Source organism: Podarcis muralis, chromosome 9, assembly GCF_964188315.1.
Source record: "Podarcis muralis chromosome 9, rPodMur119.hap1.1, whole genome shotgun sequence".
Taxonomy (NCBI): domain Eukaryota; kingdom Metazoa; phylum Chordata; class Lepidosauria; order Squamata; family Lacertidae; genus Podarcis; species Podarcis muralis.
This window is the reverse complement of record NC_135663.1, coordinates 11,738,975-11,765,961: the sequence shown is the minus strand read 5'-3', so window position 1 is coordinate 11,765,961 and position 26,987 is coordinate 11,738,975. Positions and strand designations below refer to the sequence as shown.

At 41.5% G+C, this 26,987-nt stretch overlaps 1 protein-coding gene across 3 annotated transcripts in view; it reads right to left on the bottom strand.

Moving 5' to 3' along the window:
• BMP2K (BMP2 inducible kinase) overlaps positions 1-20,691 on the bottom strand; it is a 45,117-nt gene extending 24,426 nt beyond the window's left edge. For 2 of the 3 annotated variants that reach the window (XM_028743865.2, XM_028743867.2), the window contains exons 1-8: positions 19,937-20,691; positions 8,640-8,758; positions 6,353-6,458; positions 5,837-5,979; positions 4,373-4,494; positions 3,339-3,420; positions 2,510-2,642; positions 164-267 (exon numbers count right to left, since the gene is read on the bottom strand). In XM_028743865.2, coding sequence (XP_028599698.2) covers positions 164-267; positions 2,510-2,642; positions 3,339-3,420; positions 4,373-4,494; positions 5,837-5,979; positions 6,353-6,458; positions 8,640-8,758; positions 19,937-20,135 — 1,008 coding nt within the window. In that variant the 5' untranslated portion in view covers positions 20,136-20,691. The remainder of the gene's footprint in view (positions 1-163; positions 268-2,509; positions 2,643-3,338; positions 3,421-4,372; positions 4,495-5,836; positions 5,980-6,352; positions 6,459-8,639; positions 8,759-19,936) is intronic. The other variant, XM_028743866.2, reaches the window with a different exon arrangement.
• Positions 20,692-26,987: the final 6,296 nt, after the last annotated feature.

The following is a 26,987-nucleotide window of genomic DNA, read 5'->3' as shown; positions in this document are numbered from 1 at the left end:
AATTACCATGAGGCAATGTTTCGAAAAAATTATCTGAAGTTACCAAATTTAGAGCCACTTTGTACAGGGGGGAAGGAGTTCCCATTTTTTAAAAAAGTCAAAAAGCTAGTGCCATTCCTTTTGCTAACCTTAAAAATATTAGCATTATGTAAGATCTACTTACATTGATATTGGATATTGGACAGTCCTTTTTGGCAAGTTTAAAGGCAAAGTAAGAAACTTGAAAGATATCAGGTCTCTGTTCTTGATCTGGTTCAAGCATATACCCTGTAGATTACAGCAGATTAAAAGATTAGCAGCAAGAAAGAAGCCTAGATTTAGCAAAGTAGAATAAAAGTGAATCAAATAGATTTTGTAGTGCAGCTTTCCTTGCTTCTATGGACAGACAGGTACCGCACAACCAGTTTTTTGTGGAAGGCAGGGGGGTAAAACAACGTGAAACAGCTGCTGTTGTCCATATTCTGCTTGTGGGCTTCCCGAAGGCATATATTGCCTACTGTGGGAAACCGAATGCTCAAACAAGATCCAGCGAGCCTCTTATTTTCATCTGCCAGGTCCTAAAACTAATTGGGCACCATGCAATCTAGAAAAAAATGCCTTCTCTATCATGTTGCATTATACAAAGTAAAATATACAGAAACCATTCTTCTCATTTTTTTGTGAGAAATTAGCATGTATCACCCTTTTCAGTGTATTACTTTGCCCACATGCCCCCCAGAAAAAATCCTATAGCAGTTCATGTGTGAGAGAGAGGGATGCACTTGGAAGATGCATTTGGGGTGGGGGGAGGTGAAAGGGAGAGAGAGATTATGAATATGTGGTATGTGAAACATAGAGAGAGGTGCACTTGGGCAGAGAAGGAGAGATGTATATGTGAAATGGGTATGTATGAGAGAAAGAGATTCATGCGTGTATAAGATCTGTAAGTGCACAGTAAGTATGTATGTGTGTGCTGGAGTGTGAGTGTGGTGTGGCCACCTTGTATATTTTTCATAGTACCGTGGTACCTCGGGTTAAGTACTTAATTCGTTCCGGAGGTCCATTCTTAACCTGAAACTGTTCTTAACCTGAAGCACCACTTTAGGTAATGGGGCCTCCAGCTGCTGCCGCACCACCACAGCACAATTTCTGTTCTCATCCTGAAGCAAAGTTCTTAACCCGAGGTAATATTTCTGAGTTAGCGGAGTCTGTAACCTGAAGCGTATGTAACCTGAAGCATCTGTAACCCGAGGTACCACTGTACCGGTAAATGCTCTGTTATTGGACAGCAACACCATTATTGTGTTCATGAGTGTATGTGTGTTTGTGAGAGTGAGAGACTGCCTTACTGCGTAACCGCCACAATCAAGACCAACAGGACATTGCTGATTGCATGGCAAACCTGAGCTAGTCCCAGGCTGGAATGGGCAAAGAAAAGTAGTAATAACTGTGCTGTATCCAGTGCTTTTTTTCTAAAAAAAAGTTTGGGGTACTCTCATTTTCCTACTCATACTGAAATACTGCCCCTCAATAAGGCCAAACTTAGATTCACAAAATCTTTACTCGCATACTCGCCTACCCCTGTGTACCACCAGAAAAGAGCAATGGCTGTGTCTAATTCAATGTTATGCCACACATCCCACAGCTGCCATGTTGTGTTACGCCATGAAAGTCAATTTCTGACTAGTGTCCATGGCACTTTTTCTAACTGTGCCTGGCTAGGTAAATCGGGTTGGCAATCCCTTTGATTATATTAGAACCTTAGGTTTTTTAAACAGATTTTATGCATTAACATTTGGAGGGGGCCTATTTTCCTTCTTAAATTTTCTCATCAACTTATATTTTTCCATTTTAAGGCTATGGTTGAGATTTTGTTTTTGTGGCACTGGGGCTTGGATCCTAGCATTACTCCAATAAGCAGGAGTATCCCAAACAGAGTTCTTCTCATGAAGAAGCCTCTGGTGGAAAGGGAGAAACGCTTCTACCAATTTCCCCTTCAACCTCTTCTGGAAAGAACCTTCCAGAACCGTGTGAGAGATGGTGCTGGGAGAAGGACAGCAATATAATCAAAGCCAGCTCCTCACTGTCCATCAGGAGAACCCTCTGCCGACACAAAAAGTTTCCATAGATGAAAAGGGCCTTTGTTTGCAGAAGGCAAAATTTAGATCTGACCCAATATACTGATTAGTGTTTGTTGAGGCACTTTTGGATTGAATCGTTTTAGAATATGTATTTTGTTATGCAATAATGTATGCAACATGTATTATGTATATTGCTGTCAAAGCACTGAGCAGAAAATAAAATGAAACGAACACTCAAGAAGGCCTGGGGAAGGATTGTCCTTTTATCTTAATATTGGTATGATCATATACTTGAAAGCAAACATACATTATTTCCACAGATGTACTCAGCAAAGTTCTATGCAATGAAACCTTCAATCAGCAAGGTAATTCACTTTTGGTTTAGCACCCCATCAAAGATTAAAGCATTTCACAGACAATGTAATTTGAAAGTTGCCTCAGTTACTTACTTATCAAACAATGTATACCATGGGAGTAACGTGAATTGTCTGGGATGGTAAAGCTTCCATCACAAATGGCAACCTGACTCTCACCAAAGGGAAGTGTGAAGAAACAAAGCTTATATAGCAAGCAACCAAGAGCCTATGAAGTGAAAAAGCAGGTGAAACACAGTTATTGGGGGAAATCACCAAATACCAAGACTGTTCAAGCAGCATTTGACCATTAACAACTTAAGTGTAAAACTTAACACTTCAGTGATAATAGAAGTATCACAGCTTCCAAACTAATTAATGAGAGGTGTTTCACAGTTTTCTAAATGAATGCAAGAACAGCAAAACTGTTAAAATGTTTTTGCTAAGCTGATCATCTCAGCACTTGTGTTTGTTTATTTATAAACGTATTTATATACTGTGACATTGTTGCACATCAAGCATCAGATTTACACAGATTTATTAAGCGGAAATTTGGTAGTGTCGCACACTCATTACAAAAAGCTTTGCTAAGAGCATCTCTTGCTGCTGCTGGCACACAGTCAAGCTTCATAGAGATGGTAAATTGATCAACCTTTTGCACTTCAAAATATACAGTAGATTTGCTAATGGAGTGCTTTCATTTAAAGCACTTTACAAGAATTTGAATCCTATTTTTCCCCATGATTCAGCACAAAGAAACAAGTAACAAGTATAATGATTTATTAATTGAGATTATGTATTTTACCCTATATTTGACTGAACAAACATTCAGATATGCAAGCCATTTCGGTGTTATTCATAAAGTGGGGGAAATGCAACAAATTCTATACTATTCAACAACAGTAAAATTATTCAGTTTTCTTACCCAGATATCTGCCTTGGTAGTAATTGGTTTCCCTCCATAAAGATTAATCATTTCAGGAGCTCTGTATGATAACGTAGTATACCTATGAACATATAATTGGATAATTAAAGGTGAACAATAAAATATAGACTTGTTTTGAATTTTCAGACTGTGCATTACTGCACTAAGATTGGGGCAATGCAATTCAGCAATATGGGCAAAAGCCTAAACGTATCAAAGAGTAACAATTCTTTTATGTATCACCATATGATGATAGCATTTTTGTTATTATCCTGAAAGTATCCTCAAAATGTAACAAAATTATGAACTTGTAAAGTCAATAGGGTTGCTTTTTCTTTCTACTTGCCTCTTTTTCATGCCTTTACCATTTTGAAATCAGATTTTTAAACTGACCTCTGCAGCCTAGAGGGCAAGTGCTTTCTCACTCTTTTTTTTAATAAAATGAAAGCTGCAACAGAGTAACAAAAAGGAAAAGGGAAAAAGCATCTTAGAGGCCCAATGGCACTTGAATGCAATTTTTAAAATTATGTTATTATAGCTCTTTGAATGTACTGATTTTAAACAGTAAATTTGAAACTGGGAATTCAAACCACAATTATAACATACCATCGAAAAAGGGCACTATAATCACAGAACGTATACAAATTTGTGTTCTAAATAGCAAAGAACTGAACTAATCTCTATTCATGGACTGACCCTTGGAAGGAGAGAGACCATGAAAAGGATTACCATAACAGTACACACAAGGGAGAAAGGAACAGAAAATCATGCATCTAGCACTCAAGAGAGAGATCAATGTATTTATCCTGCTTTAAAAGGCACTGATACAAGCTCATATCCAGATGTAGATATATATCCATGTGGTAAACTGGATCTTTCACCATATTATGATGTTTACCTTCTAAAATACCTATGCATATGTAGAACGACACTTTGAAGTTGCCATGCATGTGTTCCTATTGTTATTAGACAGATAATTCTAGGATTGTCAGAGTACTGATTTTTGAAAAGCTGCCCTAAGAAATTGAACTTACTTTTTAATTTCTTCTTCAACTACATTAACTCCATCTTTCTGAGAATTAAGGAATTTATTAGTGGCACTGCCAAAGTCACAGAGGACATAGTTTCCACTGTCATTCAACAAAAGGTTCTCAACCTTAGAAAGAAAGAAAAAAAGCACACGCATATAAAATGGAAGGCATTCCTAATTTTCAAGCAGTCACCTTTCATTTAATGTCTTAATCTGGCAGGGTCAATGGCACTTTAAAGTGTTCATACTTCAGCACCAATACTGAAGGACCAAGCTTAAATACCCTAAAGCAGCCTTACTCAACTTTGGATCCCAATATATTGTTGGACTACAAGTCCCATCATCCCTAGTGAGAAGGGCCATTAGTCAGGAATGATGGGAGTTGTAGTCCAACATCTTGGGACCTAAGATTGCTCTAAAGGAAAAAAAGTATTGCCAAATACATGTAAGCTGTAGATCCAATTGTTAAAGTGTGTTAACCAAATGAAGAAGCTAAGCACAGCATGTTACACTGCCATGTTTTGTTCAGATTGATGCCATTATTCAACAATGGCTAATCTTCAATTACAAACACATTATTGGTGGTTATTCCTATGGTGTAGCAAAGTTTGATACCCTCTAAACCAGGGATAGATAACTTATGGTCCTCCAAAAGTTGCTGAACAACTCCCACTGTCCCTGAACATTGAACATACCAAGCAGGACTGAGAGATGGAATCCAACTCCACCTGGAAGCTACAGGTTTCTCATACCTTATCCAAAAGTAATAATCCACTCATCCTCCTGCTATTTTTCCATACCCACACATCCCTTGCAAAAATTTGGGCAGTCTATTCTCAGAACTTAAAAGGCTAGCAGAAGAGCTCTTTCTCCTGGCCTTGAAGGTCATTAGCCCTTTAAAGCCAGAATGAAAAGTACAGAAATACAGCTCCCAAAAAGTTGTCATTTCCTAGCTGAGTAGAACAAAAAGGCTCTCTGCACTGCCTCTTTCAACTTTAAAGGGCAATACAGCTGGATTCAGGCAAGTGGGACAATCATGGACCTTTGCGATCTTCAAATATTTGAGTGAAGAGCTCTTCCCAGGTTGAGCAAAATTTCAACCCCTATCCCCATTCCTAATCCAAAGAAAATGAAATCTAAGGATGTTGCACATGATCTCCTAAGCAATGCACATCAATTTGCTATTACAGTAATACCAAAGTATATCTTATTTCATTCAAGTTACTCAAAAACAATGAAGTTGTTCTTAAACTTTTGGAGACTCTTGTTCAAAACAAGAAATCCCTACTGTATCACCGCATAAACATCTATTTCAAGGATTTTCAAAATTGGTGAATAGCTTTAAAAAGAAAAGGGACAGACGTACCTAAATCTAATTCAAACTTAGTGTTGTTACATGCAATAAAACAGGAGTCAAATACAGAGATTTTATTTCAAGAACAGAAGAATTCCTCTCAGTTCCTCTCACCTTCAAATCTCTATGAACAATGGGAGTTTTGCATTGATGCAGCCTAGCAACAGCTTCACAGGCATCACAAAATATCCTTAGCACTTCTGGCTCAGTAAAGCCTGTCTGCAACCTCTGGTTCATCTGATTCACTACCTGCCCAGCTACAAAAAGAAGGCAGATATTACAATACTACATTAAAGAGGATGTTAGCACAGTGAAAACACTACTTATTCAAAACACAAACATTTTAAATCTCTGACCAACTATGAGCGCTGTTTTTAAAAAGTTGAAGTACCACCTTAAGACTCTCATTTGCCTGGGTATAAGCGCCACTGAATTCAGTTGGACTTACTTCTGAACAGACATTTTATTAATTAATTAATTTTATATAACACCTTTCATCAAAAGATCTCAGGGCAGTTCACAGAATAAAAAAGTGAGTAAGATTGCACTTTTAATATAGCAAGGACTATCATATGAAAGTAACTATTGTGTGTTAGACAATTTTTTATATTTAAAGTGACAGAGGCTTACCACGACAGTATTCCATTAAGATGAGCACTTCCCAAACATTATCACTAACAGAATTAACAGCACAATCCAAATACCCTACAATGTTCTTGTGCCCAGACAGTTCTTTCTGAAAAAGAAATAATAGTTTAGGAATAAAGAAATAAACTTTTTTTAAGGGCTGGAAAAAAATAGTATACATGCATTACTGCAATTAGCCTAAAATGCCATAGTCAAAGCTATCTAAAATATCACTATTAATATTATATATTTATTTATATCTCTTCTTTTTCCCCCTCACAGGACTCAAGGCAGTTTACAATTAACATAAGAATCACTAAAAAGGGGGAGGGACTATATATATTTTAAAATCTATTAAAGCTGCTGATAATTACAATAAAGGCAGCATGGCACCATACCTTTCATTAAAAGCAGCTCCCCCCAAGCCTATTGAAAGAAAATAGTTTTCACCTGCCGGCAGAAGAACAAGGAGGGAGCCAGTCTAACTTATCTAGGTAGTAAGTTCCAAAGTCCTGGAGCAGCCACTGAGAGGGCCCTGTATGCCTGTGAGGGTGGCAAGACTGAGAGAAGGCCTCTCCCAAAGTTCTCAAAACACAAGTGGTTTCGTATGAGGGAATATGTTCTCTCAGAATAGCTTAGACCTGAACCATGTATGGCTTTATAGGTCTATCAGCACTTTAAAACATTTGCTTCTCGTGATTATCTTGACTAAACAGTTTGACAAATCGATTTATAGAGACTAAGTAAATAGCTTAAGATCGTATCCAATGTTGGGCAAGCAGAAGGCAGCTTGTACAACTGATTTCTTTTGTTCCTCCGCCATAAAGACCCCTTTCCCACCACCACCAGAACCCCCCTTTGACCAAGGGTCAAAGGGAGCTACTGGACAATGTGGGACAATGTGCTGCAGTGGGAAGAACTGTCCACAATAAGGACCCCTGCATGAGCAGTTTAAGATTCCTCTGCCTGTTATTTGATACAGGTGATGAAGTTCTGTTCAACATCTCTGTCTCACCACCAAAACTGCAATTCCCAGGGTTCTCAAGGAAGACAAAATGACTGTTAAACCAGTATGTCTGGATTGCAAGTGTGCCCTGAGAAAGAGGAGAAGGAAAAGGTTGTGAGAAAACGGAACAAGAGGGATACGCGTCCCACACTGCAGGTTAGGTTTAAAAGGGTGGGTTACAGATTTGAAGAGGAGGGAAACTATAGAATTTATGGCTTGGTTCCGAAGTCACATTAGACCATAGTTAAAATTAAATTATGGTTTTACATGAATGAGAATTGTGCTGGTCAAAAGGTCTCATTGCACTCCACCACTGCTTCCTTCATCACGCAGGGGAGAAAACAGACCACAGACTGGCTTTGCATTACCCCTGTAGTTTTTTTCTCTACAAGCAAACATGGGCAGACGCCAAGGAGAAAAAACAATAATGAGTACTGGTTTGTAGGTACGATGAAGTCAGCCTCTGGTTCATTTCCTTCCCAGCGCACCAAAGGAAGGAGTGGGGGAAAGAGTGCAGTGACACCTTTTGAACCACATTAAACCACAATTTAATTTTAATTATGCTTTAATATGATGGTCAAACCTGGCCTCTGTTACATTCGCGCTATCCTAGTGAAATGACTACGAAGAGTAATCTGTAGTGTGTATTGCCCATGAATGTTATGATAACCTCTATTAGTTTTTACACTATGTTTAGACCACATTCAACTATGATTTAGAAAGAAATGAATAAGCCTAGCCTTTCCCAGGCTCACACATTCCCCATCTCTTCTCTTCCAGCACAGCCAGAGGTTCTGAAGCTTTTGTCCACAGAAGTTCCTGTGTCTGTTTGAAAGTAATACAAATGAAGCCAGCATATTCAAACTTTTTTTATATTAATACATGCTTGGTATAAAAAATGAGTTGCCAGTATTGTGCATGCAGAAAAAATGTCTTTCAATATAGAAGTGGCCAAAGGAAAGGCAAAAACCTTCTGACTTTTTTGCTGCCTGAGGCTCACTCATGGAATATGTGATGGGACATACACACACACACACACACACACACACACAGTCTTCATCTTCTGTCTGCCTTCCCAAGACCACAGAACACTGTCTGAACTGGCTTCTGTCCTCTGCCATTTAGAGTCCAATTTATTTCACTTTGGATATATTCAAAAGCCCTTCAACTCCTTGTTCTTCTGCAAGTGGTTGGAACTTACATGTTTTTATGCTGTTGTTGTTTTCTCTTGAAAATCAATTATACTTAAAAAATATGTTGACAATAAGGTATTATTTTACTTACCATTATTGTTATTTCTCTTTTGCAGATATTGAGGTCAGGCACATTATTAACATACATTCGTTTCAATGCACATCGGACTCCACCATGTGTATGCACAAGTAGCACTGTGGAAAAGCCACCTGAAAGAACAGAGACTAAGGTTTACTAGGTCTATAAACATATTAAGATGCTTAGGTATAAACCAATGATTTTAAAATAGCCTTTCTGGGTTATAAATGAGAATCTGAAATGAATGACAAGATAAAGGACAAGAGACTATTACTGTACACCCATCCACACCCCTGGTATGAATGAACTGAAGATTGGTAGTAGGTCCTCAGAGAAAACCTCTACCATGCCTACAGCAAACCAGCCTCCTGCTACTAAACAAGACCTCGTCCCTCCTCTGTGCACATGGAGAGGACCTAGAAGAGGCAGAGGACCTAGAAGTCACAGCTGACTAGTAAGCCAAACCAATATCTGTTGACATTTCTTATTACACCAATGTCCAAATAAAACAGGAGCAGAGTTGCGTGAATGCTGTGAAATGCTGGATTTCTATGATGGCTCAAAAGATTGAACCGAACACAAAAGAAGAAAAATGTTACAATGGTTCTGGAAACACTTAATATGGATTCAGCTGAGCTTAACACTATCTGGAAAAACAGACTGAAAATCCAAGCTGCCATTGTACCCTCACATCCAAACACTGCAAATTTCAAATGGATTCCAGCAGGTGGATCTGAATACAAACCACAAATTTTAAATCTTTAGCATCTATCAAGGCACTACTTTTTATCTCTTTGGACTATAATATTTAAACCATTCAAGTTTTATCTCTTTGGACTATAATATTTAAACCACTCAAGTATTTTTATGTCCCACCAACTTCAGTATGAAAAAAAACCATTCTACATAATAGTGTTTATGACTTGCTTTTATCTGTTTACAAGATGTTCAGCAGCGCATAAAGACACATACTTTAAAAGACCAGATATACATACTATCACTGCTCAGTTCATGTCACAGGCATGGTTCTGGAATTACTGTCCAAATAACTTTGGGGCTATATTTGACAACTCATAACGTAAGTATCTACCCTGTACCAACTTACCCCCATGGCCTTCCGTCCTATTGCCAGAAGAGTAAGCCTCAAAAGGCAAAAAGCATATTATATCTTACTTCTGAAACTGGTCATGTCTCTGCTATTTATAGACAGCAAGACTCTTCACTGCATTATGCCCTATGGTTTACCTTCAGTCAGCTTTTAGCGTGGAAGCAAATTTGACCGTGCAAATACACATATCTGTCCCAAATCAGTCAATTTCCCTAATCTCAACAGCTTTTGTACAGCTTAATATACAACACTTACGGAGACCATGTACCTCAAGAGATCCAGTAACTTTTCACATGAAACAAGATTTAAGCTGTGGTTGGCCCTATATGAATGAACCCCAAAGATCCTCAGGCTTGCTTGTATTTCCCTCCTCCTTTGCATGCAAAAATTTCCACCCCTCCCTGCTTTGCAGAAAGCCAATTTGTCATTTCATCTAAACTGTCAAATTATGGTCTGCTTTTGCCCTACAAACCAAGATCAAAACATGCTGCCATTGCCACTTATGGAATCTGATATCATGGTGCCTCCGGTTACAAACTTAATTAGTTCCGGAGGTCCGTTCTTAATCCGAAACCGTTCTTAACCGCCCGCTGCTGCCATGCCGTGCGAATTCTGCTTGCATCCCGGGGCAAAGTTCGCAACCAGGAGCATCTACTTCCAGGTTAGTGGAGCTTGTTACCCGAAGCATTCATAAGGAGGACAGTACGTAACCTGAGGTTCCACTGTACAGATAAAGCAAAGTGAGAAAAGAAACTTTACTGGGCATAATCAGATAATCAAGGACATGTTAGCAAGGAAAGGTTGGATCCAATGCTGCACTAGCGGAGTTCCATTCACCCAATGGATTTTCGGTTTCCTTTTATCTCCCCCTCATGCACTCCCATAGTCTCTTGGCAAGCTATCCTAACCCAACCCTGCAAAACTGATTTTAAGGATGAACAGGGGACTGGAGGGCACAGAAGAGAACAGGAAGTTCTGTTGCACAAACAGATCCACAGTACTGGATACAAGCCAAAGCATTTAAGAAAGATATTTTGAACGTGCCTGAAATTCTCTAAGATATTGTTTTGAAAGCAAATCAGATAAAAGCTTAAGACACGTTGCACTTCTTCAACTGCAACATTAGTTCAAGCTTCCTACATCTTACAATCATTTTTAGATTTAAGCTGCCAAAGAGGCCCTGTTCAGTGCCAAGGACATTTCATGGGCACACATAGTTCCTCCTTGCCCTGCATGAACCACACACCTGCAGCTGTGCACTGTAGGGCAAGAGCAGTAATGGTGGGCAAACTGTTTTTCAGGAAAGTTTGTCCACCAGTTTTCACCTTCTCACTGGGAAATTGCAAAGTTCCACGGCACGCAACATGGAAAATATTGAAGGGGAAATGCAAGCAATTACTCTTATGCCATTAGGTGGCAATATAGCCTAACATATACAGTTTTAATTCAATCGTGATGATCTGAAAAATGATAATTTATTGTTGCTCACACGTAAACAAAAAAGGCTATACGTTATTTAACTGCTATCAGTCTAATCAAGAAAGTGCTTATATCACTATGTAGATATAGCTTATATTACTATAAGTAGAGTTGAGTGTCCTAATTAAAACAACTGTAGAATATAACTTGCATAGGATAAACAATCTACTTTTTAACAACAAAAAACATTTACTAGAGAACTGTGGGCTCTTTAATATCCTCGATACATTCCTTACTATAAATCATGGAAAGATAGTTCAGGTTTATGAAAAAACTGAGATATCAAAGCTTTTTCCACTTAAAGCATGTGTCCAAATATCTTCAAAGAATGAAGCCATTTCCCAAATTTCCAAATTCCATTCACAGTAATACACTCTCAGACAAATTTTGACATCAAACCCATATTCATAACAAACACTGATATGCAACGTTGTTCCTTAATACTTAGGAGCACTGTCTGAACTTAAGTTGTAGTATGCATAGCAACTTAACATTTATGCAATATTAGTTTTCAAGTTTCCAGACTCTCAACAACTAAGACAAAAAAGTAGTACTAGTTGAACACACATGACTCTTCATATCAAAGCCTGTATTCCTACACACACACTTCCTCTTCAAGAAGTTTTCCACTTCTCCCATGCTTTCATGAATCAGAGCAAGGAAATCCAATTGATGTTCACTCTGATTCAGTGCTAAAGAGCAGGTTTTCCTGGGGAAAGTGATGGGAAAAACAAAACACCACTCAGACCCGTGCCTAGAAAGCATGGCAGAAGTGGAAACAACAACAAAAAAGGTAAACTGAGAACAAATCTTGGTTGCCTCATAATTTGTCTGGAGGAAGACAAACCACAACCATAGATTTGGATATGCAGCAGCCCCATGCTGTACTGCAGCAGCAGGACTGAAGAAGAGGATTTGAGAACTTTAACATTTGCTCATGTGTATTAAGCCATGGTTTGGTTTACTACACGCAAACCCAGTAAAAATACAAGGGGGGCAGAGGGCCCAAACAACATAGTGTACAATCCCCCCCCCAAATAAACTTTTGCAGGCACACCTGACTGTTGTTCGTTTTAACAATGGCAAGTTTAAATGAGTCAACTCCAGCAATTACAGCTTTAAGCAAACTCTCTGAAACTAGTCCCCATTAATGTTAAAACACACACTTGCTGTTTTGGATGGCATGGCAAGTCTGCTCACCTCTCTTGGTGCAGTGGTGTTGCAGGACGGCAGAGGCTTCACTGGGGCCCTGATGAGGGAACTTGAACAGCAGTGCCCTTCCTGGTAGGCGGTGGGGGCTTAAACCCCCTCTGCCTATCAGGAACGGATCCCAGCGGGCACCCAGCTTTGGCAAATGGGGATGCAGGCTGGGGACTCGGGCTGTGCCAGGGGGCGAAGCCAACGAAGCAGGTAGGCTTCCCTCAATCCGCCCCTTGCCCATTTAAGCAGCCCGCACCTGGGGCACTACCTGTTTTTTTCCTTTCCGGGGGTTTTCCCTGCCCACCCACCCTAGGTTTAAGCTGATGGTCAATGACTATGCTGTGACTACAGTGATCGCCGTTCTTTAAGCAGCCAGGTAGGAATTTGCTCACCGGGTGGTTTTGCCTACCTCATCCAGTGGTTTTGCCTACATCATAGCAATCGTCACAACTGATTGGGCATTGGGGCAATCCTTTGCTTTGGATGGAGGGGAGGGTGTAGTCTCCATTAACACACACTTGCTGGTTTGGATGACATGACAAAATGCAGTTAAACTAAAGGAACAAATGCTCCTAAACTCCTTTTCTCACCAGAATAGGAAAGATGAGGGGAAAGGGGAGCATGTAAGCCGGCAGCATGCTCCTGTTTAGTGTGGCATGAAAAAATATGGCCATTCTCTCAAAAATCCTTCCCACAATCTTTCAAAGATTTTGCTTTCAATATGCAACATATGGCAATTAAAGGGTACTCAAAATCACACTGGAAGAGAATAGGAGCCTGAAACTGATTCAGCACACTTGGATTATGCATACTTTTGGTTTTAATTCACTTACACATTTACAAATAGAGACCTTATACACACACACACACAAACACACACACACTCTATATATATATTCATACATATACATATACATATATACATATATATACACACACACACACACACACACACTCATACTGTACATGATTTACAATGGTTAGTAACTTTGAAACAGCAAAATCTGATAATGTGTCTTTCTGTTGCTTATTCATTTTCTGGAACAATGCTTTCATAGAAAATGAGAACTCTGTACAAAAATATAACAACAGAATATTTCCATTATTGAAAGCTTCCCAGCCCACCTCACTAGCAAAGATATTTAAGTGAAAACCTTACAGTATTTTTAAACTGCCTGTATTCAGATTGCATAAATACAGAGAACTTCTAATTTAAATAGAATTTAAGAGTAACACTAGTTTTGTAGCCAGCATGAAAGGAGATGTATAGAATGTTGCAAACTCTTACCACATTAGGAGCCTTTTATTTATATGTTAAGGCACAACCACCTCCAAGCAACTCCTAACCTGCTGGAAGCAACATGGAATGCCTTCCTTTAAGTGTCTCTGTATTGGCCTGGTTACCATACAGTGTGCATTACATCCAGCTATGCCAAAATCTCAGGACACACTGTGCTGGTTCAGATGATCATATCTTGTATTAAGATATACACAGCCCTTTTGTTTAAGCTGTAATTAAGCCATGAGATTTGTAAGCCGTGACATTTCCTTCCTTTGTCCAAACCAGAGAAGTATGGCTATCAAATTAGGAACAAGCCAAGACTATTAGGACCAACTTCAAACCATGGTTTAATACTTCTGGCTTGCTCCAAAGCTGGTAACTACAGTTTCCCAGTTTGGGCAAAGCAATGAACTATTGTGAATAAGAAACTTCCTAGCTTCATAGTGAGTGGCTCCCAAAAGTGACAGAAGTTCTTTGTATGGCAAAAGGCTCTATGAGACCCAACTGAAATGACTGACAACTTTTCACACTGATTTTAAAGTAGTCTAAGTTGAACAAGTCTATATCCAAATCCTAAACCCCCATATCCCTCTCTAAGTTAGGGTAATCTATTGGGCAAACAGATATCTCAAACACAGCACAAGGTCAGAGGAAAATCTGATCCTCTATCCAGCTCTAAGCTTAAGTCAGGGTGGGTGGTGGACAGGGACAAGCTTCTGTCTCTGACAGATCAGGATGGGGGTGGGGGAGTCTCTATACCTTCTTGATCTTCAAGCTGATGGGGGGGGGAGGCAGAGCTAGCTAGTTTACCTCTGCATGTAGCTTCATATTTAGATTCAAGTTGATCATACTTAGATTAACGTTGTTGATCATAGCCTGGGTTCCATCTAACCATGGGAAATGGGGGGAAGGCCAAACAAAATCTACCTACCCCTGTCACACATAAAAAACCTGAAACAAAATGCTGCAATACATCTCCAGCTCTTAAACAGAATTGTTCCTGTTTTGGGCTCCAGTCAATCTGGAACAAGAGTCAGGTAGCAGTGTTCAGAACTTGAGGGGAGGCCTTTAGGAGAGACAGTAAGAACTCCTGAAAACTTACCCTTACTGCACTATATACACTAAGACGCAGGGCTAACTTCCTGATCTGATCCCACGTCCTCTGCTGCTGATGAGCACAAGGTTTCTTGAAAATGGAAAAAGTCAAAGGCACCTATTTTGTCTACCCACCCACAGAAGTCTCCCCGTGGCAAGCACTCACCCCCACCCCCCATTTCCAATCTTTCAAGGCTTGCCTAAGCTTGTTACTATCTCAATAAACCAATGTTTATTATGACATGAGCACAGAAACTATTTCGGAGTCATAAATACAATGTCAGTTATGCACTCATTCTGTTTTCTATTTCCCTTAATAAACTTTGTTTGCTAATTCTGTCATACTTTCTCCTGTAATATTTCTTTAAATCAAAACAATTGTGAGAGGGATAATATGGATTGAGGTGTTAGCTCTTTCTCTGTACACACATTTCTCTTCAAGATACAATCCCTCTCTTCTCACATCCAAGCATTTCTCTCTCTCTCTCTCACACACACACACACACACACACACAAAACCACTTCACCCAGTTTAAAACTCCTCTCCTTGCTTCCTCCAATCCAGTGTTTTCCCACTTTAAAAAACCCTCCCCACCCCTAAACACCTATCTGACATCCAGAGGTGGGAAGGAGGAAACTGCACAGGAAAAGTTTAAAAGTCCATTCCTCTGCCCTCCCCACACACCAATAGAATGCATCTTCCACAATTCAAGGGTTTAGTACCCTATACTAGTTCTGAGGGCATCAAACATATCTGAACTTCACAGAGCTGAATATTTAAGCATTAAAAGATACTAGAGCAGAGGTTTTCAGGTTGTCTAATGACTAGCTCCATTCAGGTGGAACATTCATAAGGCTGCGTAACAGTCAATAATTTCTATGCTTGGCCCTGTACAGTACTTGATTCTCTCCCTGCCCCACTGCTGAGACCATTTTGACCACCCTTACTTCTTCGCCATCTTTACTGCCTTTGGTATGGCTAGGTCACAATGGCTGGCGTGAATGTCGAAGCCACAACTAAAAAATCCATGTATATTGGGCCTCATGGCTTCCCTTCCTCCTGGGAGCTCTTTCAAGTTTCTGAGCTGCCCAACCAAAGTATTCCTGTCCTGGGACCTGTGGGAGAATTTGAATTCCATCAAAACTCACTACTTTCCCTCCTCTCACAAAAGAGACTACACCACTTAATTCAGCCACTCAAATCTTCACCCACAACTGAATCCAAAGGTGTTTTCCTATGAGTACAAAAACACTGCCTAAGAAAAAGCAACTGAAATCCAGAGGCGGCCCTCTTTTTTTCAAGTCCTTGCACAACATTATTTACTATTTTTCTATGTATTCTGTACTTTAAACTGTTTACAGCTTAAATTCCTTTCTTGTGCACAATCATCAGACATCATAATTATGTCAGGTGACGGACACCTGTCAAAGTTGGCCCATGAGGATGGGAGAGATAGGTCAACGAGGCTTGCTCAGTCCTGTGCAAAGCATTTCCCAAACACCTGACAACCGGATGATTGTCAGACGTTTGAGAAGTGCTGTGCACAAGGCTGAATAAGCTTTGCAAGCCCTGCACTAGGTTTTTGGGAAGTGTTGAACACAGGCTTGCAAAGTGACTTGTGCAGTGTTTCCCCAATCAGCTGGTTGTCGGGCATTTAGAAAGTGTTGCACAAAGGGCTTTGCAAGGTCTGTGCTAAGTGGTTTCCAAGCACATGGCTTGCAAAGCTATTTGCACAGTATCTGACAATCAGCTGATTGTCTGATACTTCAGAAGTGCTGCACAAGAGGCTTTACATACAAAACCAACAAGCAGTGCCTATAAAGCCCTTTCAGCCCAGACTCATGTCATTATGGCATCAGGTATAGGACAGATGGGTACGGGTTACCTGAAACAGCCTTGCAGGCCAAATGGGGAGGCCTTGTGGGCCAAATTTAGCCCTTAGGTCAGAGATTTTGCACCCCAGCAATACACAACAAACCAGTATTTTTTCTTTGCAGTTTGTTTTGCAATGATTATTCAAATACTGTCAACCATGCAAGACAGAAAACTACTCAAAAATACTGTGCATCAAATTCTTGCCTGTTGGGAAATACCCATTATTCACAACTCTGGCAAACTTCTGTTTCCAACACAATTTTGGAAAAAATAAGCTGAAGATAATCTGTAATAAGAATAGGGCATCTATCCAATAAAGTTAAGCACCTTCAAGTTCAGTTTATTTAAATACAAGAAGTTTAACTCGGGCTCACTGAAGTCAATGAGACATATGCTTAACTTTGGCTAGTTCGTGCCTGTGGTAACTTTATCAAATTTAACTATCTGCAGCATATCAGAAAGGCAAATTGCTACTATCAGCTTTGCTAATATTTATTTTCTAAATCAACTAAATAAATTACACTCTTATATTATGCAATTTGAGACTTGCTTTCAAACACAACCACAGAATAGGGATAACACGCATGTATTTGCAGGTAACAGGTTATTCACTTGAAGACTTCTCAATTCTATTTCATTTAAAATATGTAAGCAAAAAAAATCAACATGAGCTATTTGGCTACTTCAGAGATTCTGGATACTACAGATTATTAACAAAAACTGGAGAATGGGGGAGACCTAATGGCAAACTTCATTATAAACCAGCTACTTAACTGAATACTAGCATATAAGTAAAGAGCACCTCAGACTTCAATCCACAGGCAAAAAGGAAGAGCTGGATGGATGTAAAGGAACCATGAACAGGCTTCCCATTCCTAACATCCCATGCACTGCCAGTACGCACATAGGTATGGGGAGAAACAGAATTCTATTAAATCTATCAGGTTCTAACATGCATGGGTGCTATCCATGGTGCAAATGGATCATTTGCAAAATGTTTTTGAACTGAAGAATGCTCAGGTGTTTGTTTGTTACTTTGAACACTTTCCCCAGCATATCTTAAATAAAACCACAAGACACCGATACTAACTCCTGGTGTATGGCATTTATACCTCACACAGGAAAGCATTTAAATGACCACAGAAAATATATTGGAGGAAAGGCACCTTCCCCAATTAAGTGGGTACCAATTAAGATTTCAGGATAAAAGTTAGACTCGAGACAAGGTTTCACCTGTGCCAATGAAGCTGCCATCTAGCTGCTCTTAAATGGGCATGGATTATGGTACCTTTGTCCTACAGTAAGGACTATAAGACTAACAAATATTAAATATTATTTAATGCACCATTTAGGCACCTAAAATGATAGGAGTATTTAACAGGATCTTTACCATCTAAGGGAAGTAACTTCGAATAATCTGTTTTTCAGAATGATACGTTATAATGCAGTTTATTTTACAGATAAGTTTACACATAAGACACACAAAAATATATTTTTTAAAGGAAGCCACCTGTAATTTACCTATACCCCAGCCATGGGGAAAGAGGACTACAAGTTCTATTACAATCATTGCTTATAAACAGCACTTCCTAAATCTCTAGAAAAAGAAAGAAACTCATAAGCTTTAAAGCTTGCATAGACTGGCAAGTGAGTGCTAATAGCACAATCCTAAAGTTCTTTTTCAACATCAATAAAATAGTCCATTTTCTAGGGGTAAAGAGCAGAAATATATCCCAACACAATATAGGACTTTACTGCATCCTATCATCCCCACAAATGACAGATGTATCTACAATAACCCCCCAAAAGACACATGTTTATGTTTGGGTTAGCCATGCCCCAAGATGAATGGCACTGCCTGCAAACCTAAAAAAATAAATTTTTCCCTCAAGAAAGAAGACACACAATACTGTACATTCATTACTTGATTAACATTATGTCTCAAATGCAGCAGCAGCAACTCTTTTTTGTCAAAAGATATGGACATTTTTAAACTACTACATGCACCATAAACAACACAAGTGTTGTGTTTTGTGTGTATTACAAGGACACACAAATTCAGGGCTACTTCCCGGATTTTTATTAAAGGGATACTCCTGTAAGCAGCTTTTCAGGATAATCCTTTCAGTTTCATTATTTTATTTACAGCTGTAACTAAACTGTGAATTCTTACGAGTGAACGCCACAATATGGCAAGAAATTCTGCCTCACATTCTAGGGCAAAAGTGCACACACACACACAGCCCCTCTCCCTTTATAAAACCTAGTGTGGCTGGGTCCTCCAAGGCAACACACTCCTGTGTATTCCTCACATTGCTTTTCACCTGCCACAGTATTCCACCCTCCCTGAAAAAAAACACATCCTTATCTAAATGATGTTTACCAAAACTGTGTTCCACAGGATTTACAGTACTTTCTTATGTATGTGCATGCAGCTGGAGTCTGACCCTGACGATCAATAACACACAACTCCACTGTTAAAGAACATCAGCGCAGGCAATCATGACCCACGGGGGGGGGGGACAATTAGAATGGACGTTGTGGTGGCTTTCACAGAACCAAACAAAAAGGTGGGTGGGGTCTAACTCTGTTTGGGGGCCTTAGATCCCCTCCCTATTCCCCAAAGATAAGAAGAGTGCCTCTCTGAGGCCCGCAGCTGGAGGAAACTACACCACAGGCAGCTGCTTCGGCACAGAGCCTTATCATTATACAGTGTTGTCGCACTTGCGCCCTACTTCCCACGACACCTCCGGGATGAGGGCACCGGTCTTGGGCGTGTCAAAAGGTGCGCTTTTGAGAGCAATGCATGCGCCCTCCTGGCTTTGCAGCCGATCCTGCTCAAGGGGGCAGCTACGGCCAACGCTACCAGGTGTGCAGGTGTGGCCAAGCGCTGCTGGCATCCGCATCTGGCCGTAGTAGCACCTCTTCCCCCAGAGTAGCATGCGGGGTTCTTACATCAGAAAAACACAAGGGAGGGGAAGAAAGGGGGGGGGAGAACACGTCTGCAGCACTTATCGCAACTTACGGGTTCAGCAACTCCGTGGAGATTCCCACCCACACCCACCCTCGGTTTACCAACAGCTGGCGTTGAACGCAGCTGGTCTTGCAAGTCATGGCAACAGCCGAGACCCCACCCCAAGGAGTCCTTGCACCCGATACCGAGGGGGAGGGGGGGTCGGGGTGGAGACGTGGGTCGCAGCGCCCTCCGAGGCCTCTCCGAGAGCCCACCCCGCCTGGAGGTCCTTGCCCGGCCTACTTCCCCAGCTCACCTTCCGCCAGCAGCTCCTCCACCGTGACCTGGAAGCGCCCCACGGCGAAGACCCTGCTGCTGCCCACGGCCGGCCCGCCTCCGGCCACAAAGCCCGACACGGCCGCCGACGTCCCTCCGCCGCCTCCACCTCCGCCGCCGCCGCTACTCGTGCTGCCTCCGGTGCCGTCAGACTTGGGCATGCGAGAAAACTTCTTCATGGCGGGCGAGGAGCTCGGGGAAGTAGACCCGAGGAGGAGCGGGGCGAGGGGGAGAAGAAGCCTCTGCCGCCGCCGCCGCCGCCCAAGGAGCCGCCCCTTCTTCCCTCAGGGGTTGGGACCGCGGAGGCTCGCGCCAAGTCAGTCAGCGCCCGGCCCCGCACTGGGGAGCCCCAGGCCGCCGCCGCCGCTACTGTGGGAACCTGCGCTTGACAAGCCCGGCTCCGCCGCGCCTCACATTCCGGGAAGGAGAGCGGCGTGTTATGTGTGTGAGGCGAGCCGAGTCTCGGCCACCCCCGCCTGCAGCGCCGTATCTCTCCTCTTCTCTCTCTCACACGCGCGCGCTCTCGCGCTTCTTCCCTCACAGAAAAAAAAAAAAGAGACGCTGTGAGGGACGGAGAGACCCCTCCCCCTCCCGCTCCAGAACGAGGCTGCAGGCGCGCGCGCGCGCGCACGCCGCCCTTTAACGTTTCGCGCACGGCTGAGGGGAAGGACGAGAGGGAAAACCCGAACTGGATTTCATGCCCCCCCCCCCACTTCGCCCTCTCGCGCTGCTGTCAAATACTTCCAACGTCTCCCTGCTTGCTTTTTTTTTAACCCCTTCGCGCAAGTCAGAGTTGTTGCTGTTGTTGTTGTGGGGGGGGCGGGGGAAAGAATCATTGCCCTGAGGGAAGGGAGGGAAAGGCGAGCCTCGCCCCCCCCCCCCCCAAAAAAAAAGGAGGTCTGCGCACGCGCGTGGCTGGCTCGTTACTTTTTTTTTTTCCTTTCCTCTTCTTAACAAGTCCCCGCCCTCCTCGCAACGCCGCTCTGTGCTGCCGGAAGTGAGGTTGCCACGCCTGGGTAGCACGTGCTTGTGAGGGGTGGGGTGGGGGAACCGCTTTGGTTTGGCTGGCGCCGCCCATCTCTGCTTCGGTGGGCGCGGGCGCTCACGTGCTGCTGCTGTTGCTGCCGCCGGGGTTGTTTTTTTTTCTCTTGCGAGGCGAACGTTCGAAATCGTTGGATGGAGCCGTTGGAAAAGGACCGTTAGGCTAAAGGGGGGGCGGAGGAGATTGGGGTAGAAGGACTATAATGGAGTTTCTGGGCTGCTGGTGTTGCTGATTTTCTTACTTTATTTATATTTATTTCTGTTCGCTTTATATTTTTAAGAAAAATCTCAAAGCGGTTTACAGAATATTAAATTAATAAAACTAAAAATAATCTAAAGAAAGTCAAATACAGTCATACTTCGGGTTACAGAGGCTCCAGGTTGCGTTTTTTCAGGTTTCGGCAGTCACACGTGCGCAGATGCGCCCAAATCGCAACCCGTGCATGCGCAGACACGCAGCTGTGGGTTGCAAACACTGCGGGTTTTGAACGTGCATCCTGCATGGACCATGTTCGCAACCCAAGCATCCACTGTATAGAGTATACAGTGGGACCTTGGGTTGCATTACCTGCGGGTAGCGTAACTTTCAGGTTGCGAATGCTGCAAACCTGGAAGTGCTCTATTGCGCTGCGTGTGTGCGCAGAAGCGGCACCTCATGTTGCAGACTTTTCTTGATATGTAAGGACCCCCGGAACGAATTAAGTTCATATCAGGAGGTTCCACTGTACGGTCAGAGCAACATAACACAAAACTAAAATATTATCTTAAAAGATTTCAAAATAAAACATTACAAAGGAGGTCAACTACAGAATACATATTTAACATTTATCTAGTTTTGAATACTGCATGGCAGCAGATTTCCCTGCATTTCTTCAAAATCGTACAAATAGATAATTTGTACTACTTACTGAGGCAGAGAGTATGGACTTTACTCTTTAGTGTGCACCTGCTCTAAAAAGCAGTCTGCTCTCTGGCATCAAGCCAGAAATTAAAAATTGACAGTTGGATCTTAGTTGCATCCAGGAATATGTCAGTTTCCCCTAAAAAAATAAATAAATGCAGGTTTGCCTTTAGGAATACCTAATAGTTCTCATTTACTTTTTCTGAAAATATTTAAAAGCTGGTGTTCCATATGTCCCTCAAACTTTAAAAAAACAACAACCAAGAAACTTTGATTTTGATAAACTAAGAATGTACTGTACACCCTCAATTATTTGCCAGAGCTTTAGCAGCTGCCTTCAGTTTTCCATTTGGCAGCTCTGGAAATTCAAGGAACTAATGGCACTTTACCTACTCGGTTGCCTTGGAAATAAGATGCAGCATATGCAGGTTGGATTTACATCTAAATATCACCACCTTCCCCCCCCCCCCAAAAAAAAAAAATATCTGTAAGTACTTTTTGCAATGTATTCCCAGAGTTTGTAATAGTCCTCTAAGACTGATCTGTGCAAAACACATGCATACACACAAAAGCAAAAGTCTATAGTGTTCCAAAATCTATTTCCTATTCCCAGGTACAAAGTGAAAAATGTTTAACTGCTGGTTTCAGAACAATATTAATAAAGAAGCTAAAGAGTGGTTGAAGCAAGCCCTCTTTCAATTCCCCAGGTAACAAGTAGATTTAGAGAGCCTGAAAAGAAAGCCTAAGGTTTTTAAAGTTTTTTTTTAAGTACCACTATTAAGGGGGTTGTAATAAATATGGCAAAGCTTATATTTGACCAAAATATTGTGCCTAAACAAAATAAATCTTCTCCATACATCAACTAAAGCAGCAAAGGCAAAGGCTTCCTTAATAAAAATATTTATGCAGCTTGTGGTTGAGCACAGAACATTAATCCACTGGGGAGAAGCCTCTTCTAACCCCAGCCGCCTCATTAAAAATGCAATTTCTTATTGCCCAGTTCTCAAGTTCTCTCAATTACTTTGCATACAGTTTTACAGCTGTGTTAATCAAAATTATCAATCTGTAATTGGTAGGTAGCTTCCTATTGCCCACCCCTCTTTAAAAACAGGAACCGTAATACTCAAATCCTACCCAAGAGGAAAAAAATAGCTGCCAAATCAGTATAATCTTAAACCTGGTTACATTTAAACAATCTGTATGTCGTGTATGAGAGCTGGACCATAAAGAAGGCTGATTGCTGAAGAATTTATGCTTTTGAATTACAGTGGTACCTCGCAAGACGAATGCCTCGCAAGACAAAAAACCCACAAGACGAAAGGGTTTTTGGTTTTTTGAGTTGCTTCGCAAGACGATTTTCCCTATGGGCTTGCTTCGCAAGACGGAAACGTCTTGCAAGTTTGTTTCCTTTTTCTTAACACCGTTAATACAGTTGCGACTTGACTTCGAGGAGCAACTCATAGCACGCGGTGTGGTAGCCTTTTTTGAGGTTTTTGAAGACTTTGGTGATTTTTGAAGCTTTTCCAAAACTTTCCCGAAACCGTGCTTCGCAAGACGAAAAAACTCACGGAACGAAAAAACTCGCAGAATGAATTAATTTCGTCTTGCGAGGCACCACTGTATGGTGTTGGAGGTGACTCTTGAGAGTCCCATGGACTGCAAGAAGATCAAACCTCTCCATTCTTAAGGAAATCAGCCCTGAGTGCTCACTGGAAGGACAGATCCTGAAGCTGAGGCTCCTATACTTTGGCCACCTCATGAGAAGAGAAGACCAGCTGGAAAAGAACCTGATGTTGGGAAAGATTGAGGGCACAAGGAGAAGGGGATGACAGAGGACGAGATGGTTGGACAGTGTTGTCGAAGCTACCAGCATGAGTTTGACCAAACTGCGGGAGGCAGTGGAAGACAGGAGTGCCTGGTGTGCTGTAGTCTATGGGGTCACGAAGAGTCGGACACGACTAAACGACTGTTATCCTTTTGACTTTAGAGCAGGCATGTCCAAACTCTGGCCCTAAAAAAAGCTCAACAACTTTGGTTGGCCTTCACACATGTTCACTTCATCAAATCTGGCCCTCTGAAAAGTTTGAACATCCCTGCTTTAGAGAGATGGCTCCAGCTTTCTTGCCCAAGATCTCTGCCATTCCAGCAGGTCCACCGGCACTAGGAACCAAGATGGATTTGATGCCACGCCAAAGGCTTTGAAAGCGAAGAGCCCTCATCAACCCAACAGACCTTGAGCAAAATAAGGGGGGAAAGCTGCATGGTGTAGCATCCTATCAGGTGCATTACAGAGGAAAGCATGACTGACCACACTGCCATGCAGTGCACCAGTGGAAACAGCCATGTCTCTTCCCACCTCGACCCTGTGTACCTGACAGGATGCTACTTTTGAGAAAGGACTTTACATGGGCTTTCTCAGATGCAGTTTTGGGCTGAGAATCAGGATGATCGCTGCCACTGTTTTCCTGTTGGGGGGTTAAGAGTGAGTGGGGAGAAGAGCAGATGAAGGAGGGTGGCATGTGTAGAGTCTTCAAGGTCAGACGGAGAAGCCTGGAGCATCGTGTTAGGCCATGGGTAGGCAAACTAAGGCCCGGGGGCCGGATCCGGCCCAATCTCCTTCTAAATCCGGCCCGCGGACGGTCCGGGAGTCAGCGCATTTTTACATGAGTAGAATGTGTCCTTTTATTTAAAATGCATCTCTGGGTTATTTGTGGGGCCTGCCTGGTATTTTTTACAAGAGTAGAATTCATTCATTTTTTAATTTTAAATATAGCCTGGCCCTTCACAAGGTCTGAGGAACAGTGGACCAGCCCCCTACTGAAAAAGTTTGCTGACCCCTGTGTTAGGCCACTGGACCCAAAGTTCCCCAACCTCTGTTGTAAACAGTGTTGCATAGCTACTCTTTGGACTGTTACTGGTGCAGGGGGAGAGAGATTTCCAGAGACTTCCCTCCTGTGACTGTTGCCATTTTGGCTACATAAGTGATGGTCTTCTGAGAATTGAATAATCGGAATGGAGGCTATAGGGTACCTTTCCAGGAATCGCATCTTCCCCTGGGGCCTTATCACATAGCAGCTTGTAATTCGTTTCTCTGTGTCAGGATTTATCTACCGGTATATGGGTCCATAGATCGGTATCACGGAAATTAACCTTAAAATCTTGCAAAGCTAGATCAGGAAAGTCTTACCAAATACAGACAGGAAGTGTGATCTCCAGGCAGGTTGTGAAACCCCGGTTGTTAAAATATTGTTATAATAATAAAAAAAATACCGTATTTTTCACTCTATAAGACGCACCAGACCACAAGACGCACCTAGTTTTTGGAGGAGGAAAACAAGAAAAAAAATATTCTGATTCTCAGAAGCCAGAATAGCAAGAGGGATCACTGCACAGTGAAAGCAGCAATCCCTTTTGCTGTTCCGGCTTCTGCATTCGCTCCATAAGATGCACACGCATTTCCCCTTACTTTTTAGGAGGGAAAAAGTGAGTCTTATAGAGCAAAAAAATACAGTAATTAACAATTTCTCAGATGTTGGCACTGTTTGAATTTTAGCACTGAGAGAAGCCCAAAGTTGCCTTTGGTAATCAACCTTCCTTTTCAATAGAAATTTTTATTCCTTTTTTGCTTTCTAAGACCCTGGTGGACTATTCTCTCTTAGCTGATTTGCACATTATCAAATCATAAAGGTTTGAAAAATGGTTTATTGAAGCTGGGACCACAGGAGCCGGCTTAATATTTTCCAGCATTTGTTGAAAAGTACCATAAGACTGGAAGAAGCCAAATCTTCAGTTTAAAATCTGATACACAAGGGTTATAGGATCAGATGTTCATAGGTTACTAATATCCACCACAGGCCCATCTCAGTGAAGATATGTAGACTATGAAACTTCTACTGCTATCATATTTGGAATTACAAAATTCCCATATCAGAATATTTTTAAAATTGGCTTTGATTGCCTATTGAATGCTGCTTCCATTTTGGTGGTATATCACATCCCCAAAACTGTCAATAACATATGCATAGCACAAGCACTGGTGGCAGAAATATGTGAATATTTTCCATAACAGTCAATGGGACTTCTTCCACTTAAATTTTTTTAATGTAACATAGGGCCCATTCCCACATTATATTAAGTGTGTAACTTGCAGTCATGTCAGGAGATTAAAAAAACTAAATATATGTGCAGTTCTCAATTAGGGTTGCCATATTTTGATGAGCAAAAAAGAGGACACATTTGCCGACTTCTACTTTTGACTATGGATCTCTATGATGACTCTCATCAGGAAAAAGAGGGTGTGTCCTGGAAAAAGAGGACATATGGCAACCCTAGTTGGGAGGATTTAACCCTTTCCAGCCCACCTGTGATCCCAATGAACATTACCTACCCCATGGTGCAGTTAGTGACGGGAAAAGCACCAGTTCTAGTGCCAACAAAATACAAGAATCCTAAGATTTCATTAGAGGAAGGGAGAAAATGTCCATTTCCCTCAAGTCCCAGTTTTGCTGTAATAGTCTTGGTATTCCTGCCAATAAATATACCAGCCAACGTTGTAACAGTTTGGATAACTATCCTTGTGAGTTTCAATCATAAAAAAGCAACATTTTTCTAAACAGCATCAATAAAGTATTTGGAATTTCTAAGGGGAATATAAACATTGATTAAAAACTAAGACCATCTGTCTTCATTCTGGATCTTATCTGTGATGTTTATATTTAATGTGTAGTCTTGAGTTGTTTAAAATAACTTATCCTTTTTTCCCCCTTCTGCAACTAGAACTTATTCCCAGGAAACAAAATTTCATCAGTGTCAGGCTCAGTGACCCAAGATTGCTGGAAAGAAACATGTGTTACATCAGACTTTTGTTTTTTGATAAACTGAAAATTTCACAATTGCTCTTAGAAGGAGACTTCCAGGCTGGCTGGTTGAAATGCTGCAGCTGCTGAAAGGATCTCCAGAGATGGGGTGTGATCCACCTGCTTCCTTGCCACAAGAGGGGAACTGGATGGTGCACAACTTGAGTTACTGCCATAGGAAAAAATGAGCATTATGAATTAATGACACGTGTTCCTTAATTTAAACTATTCTC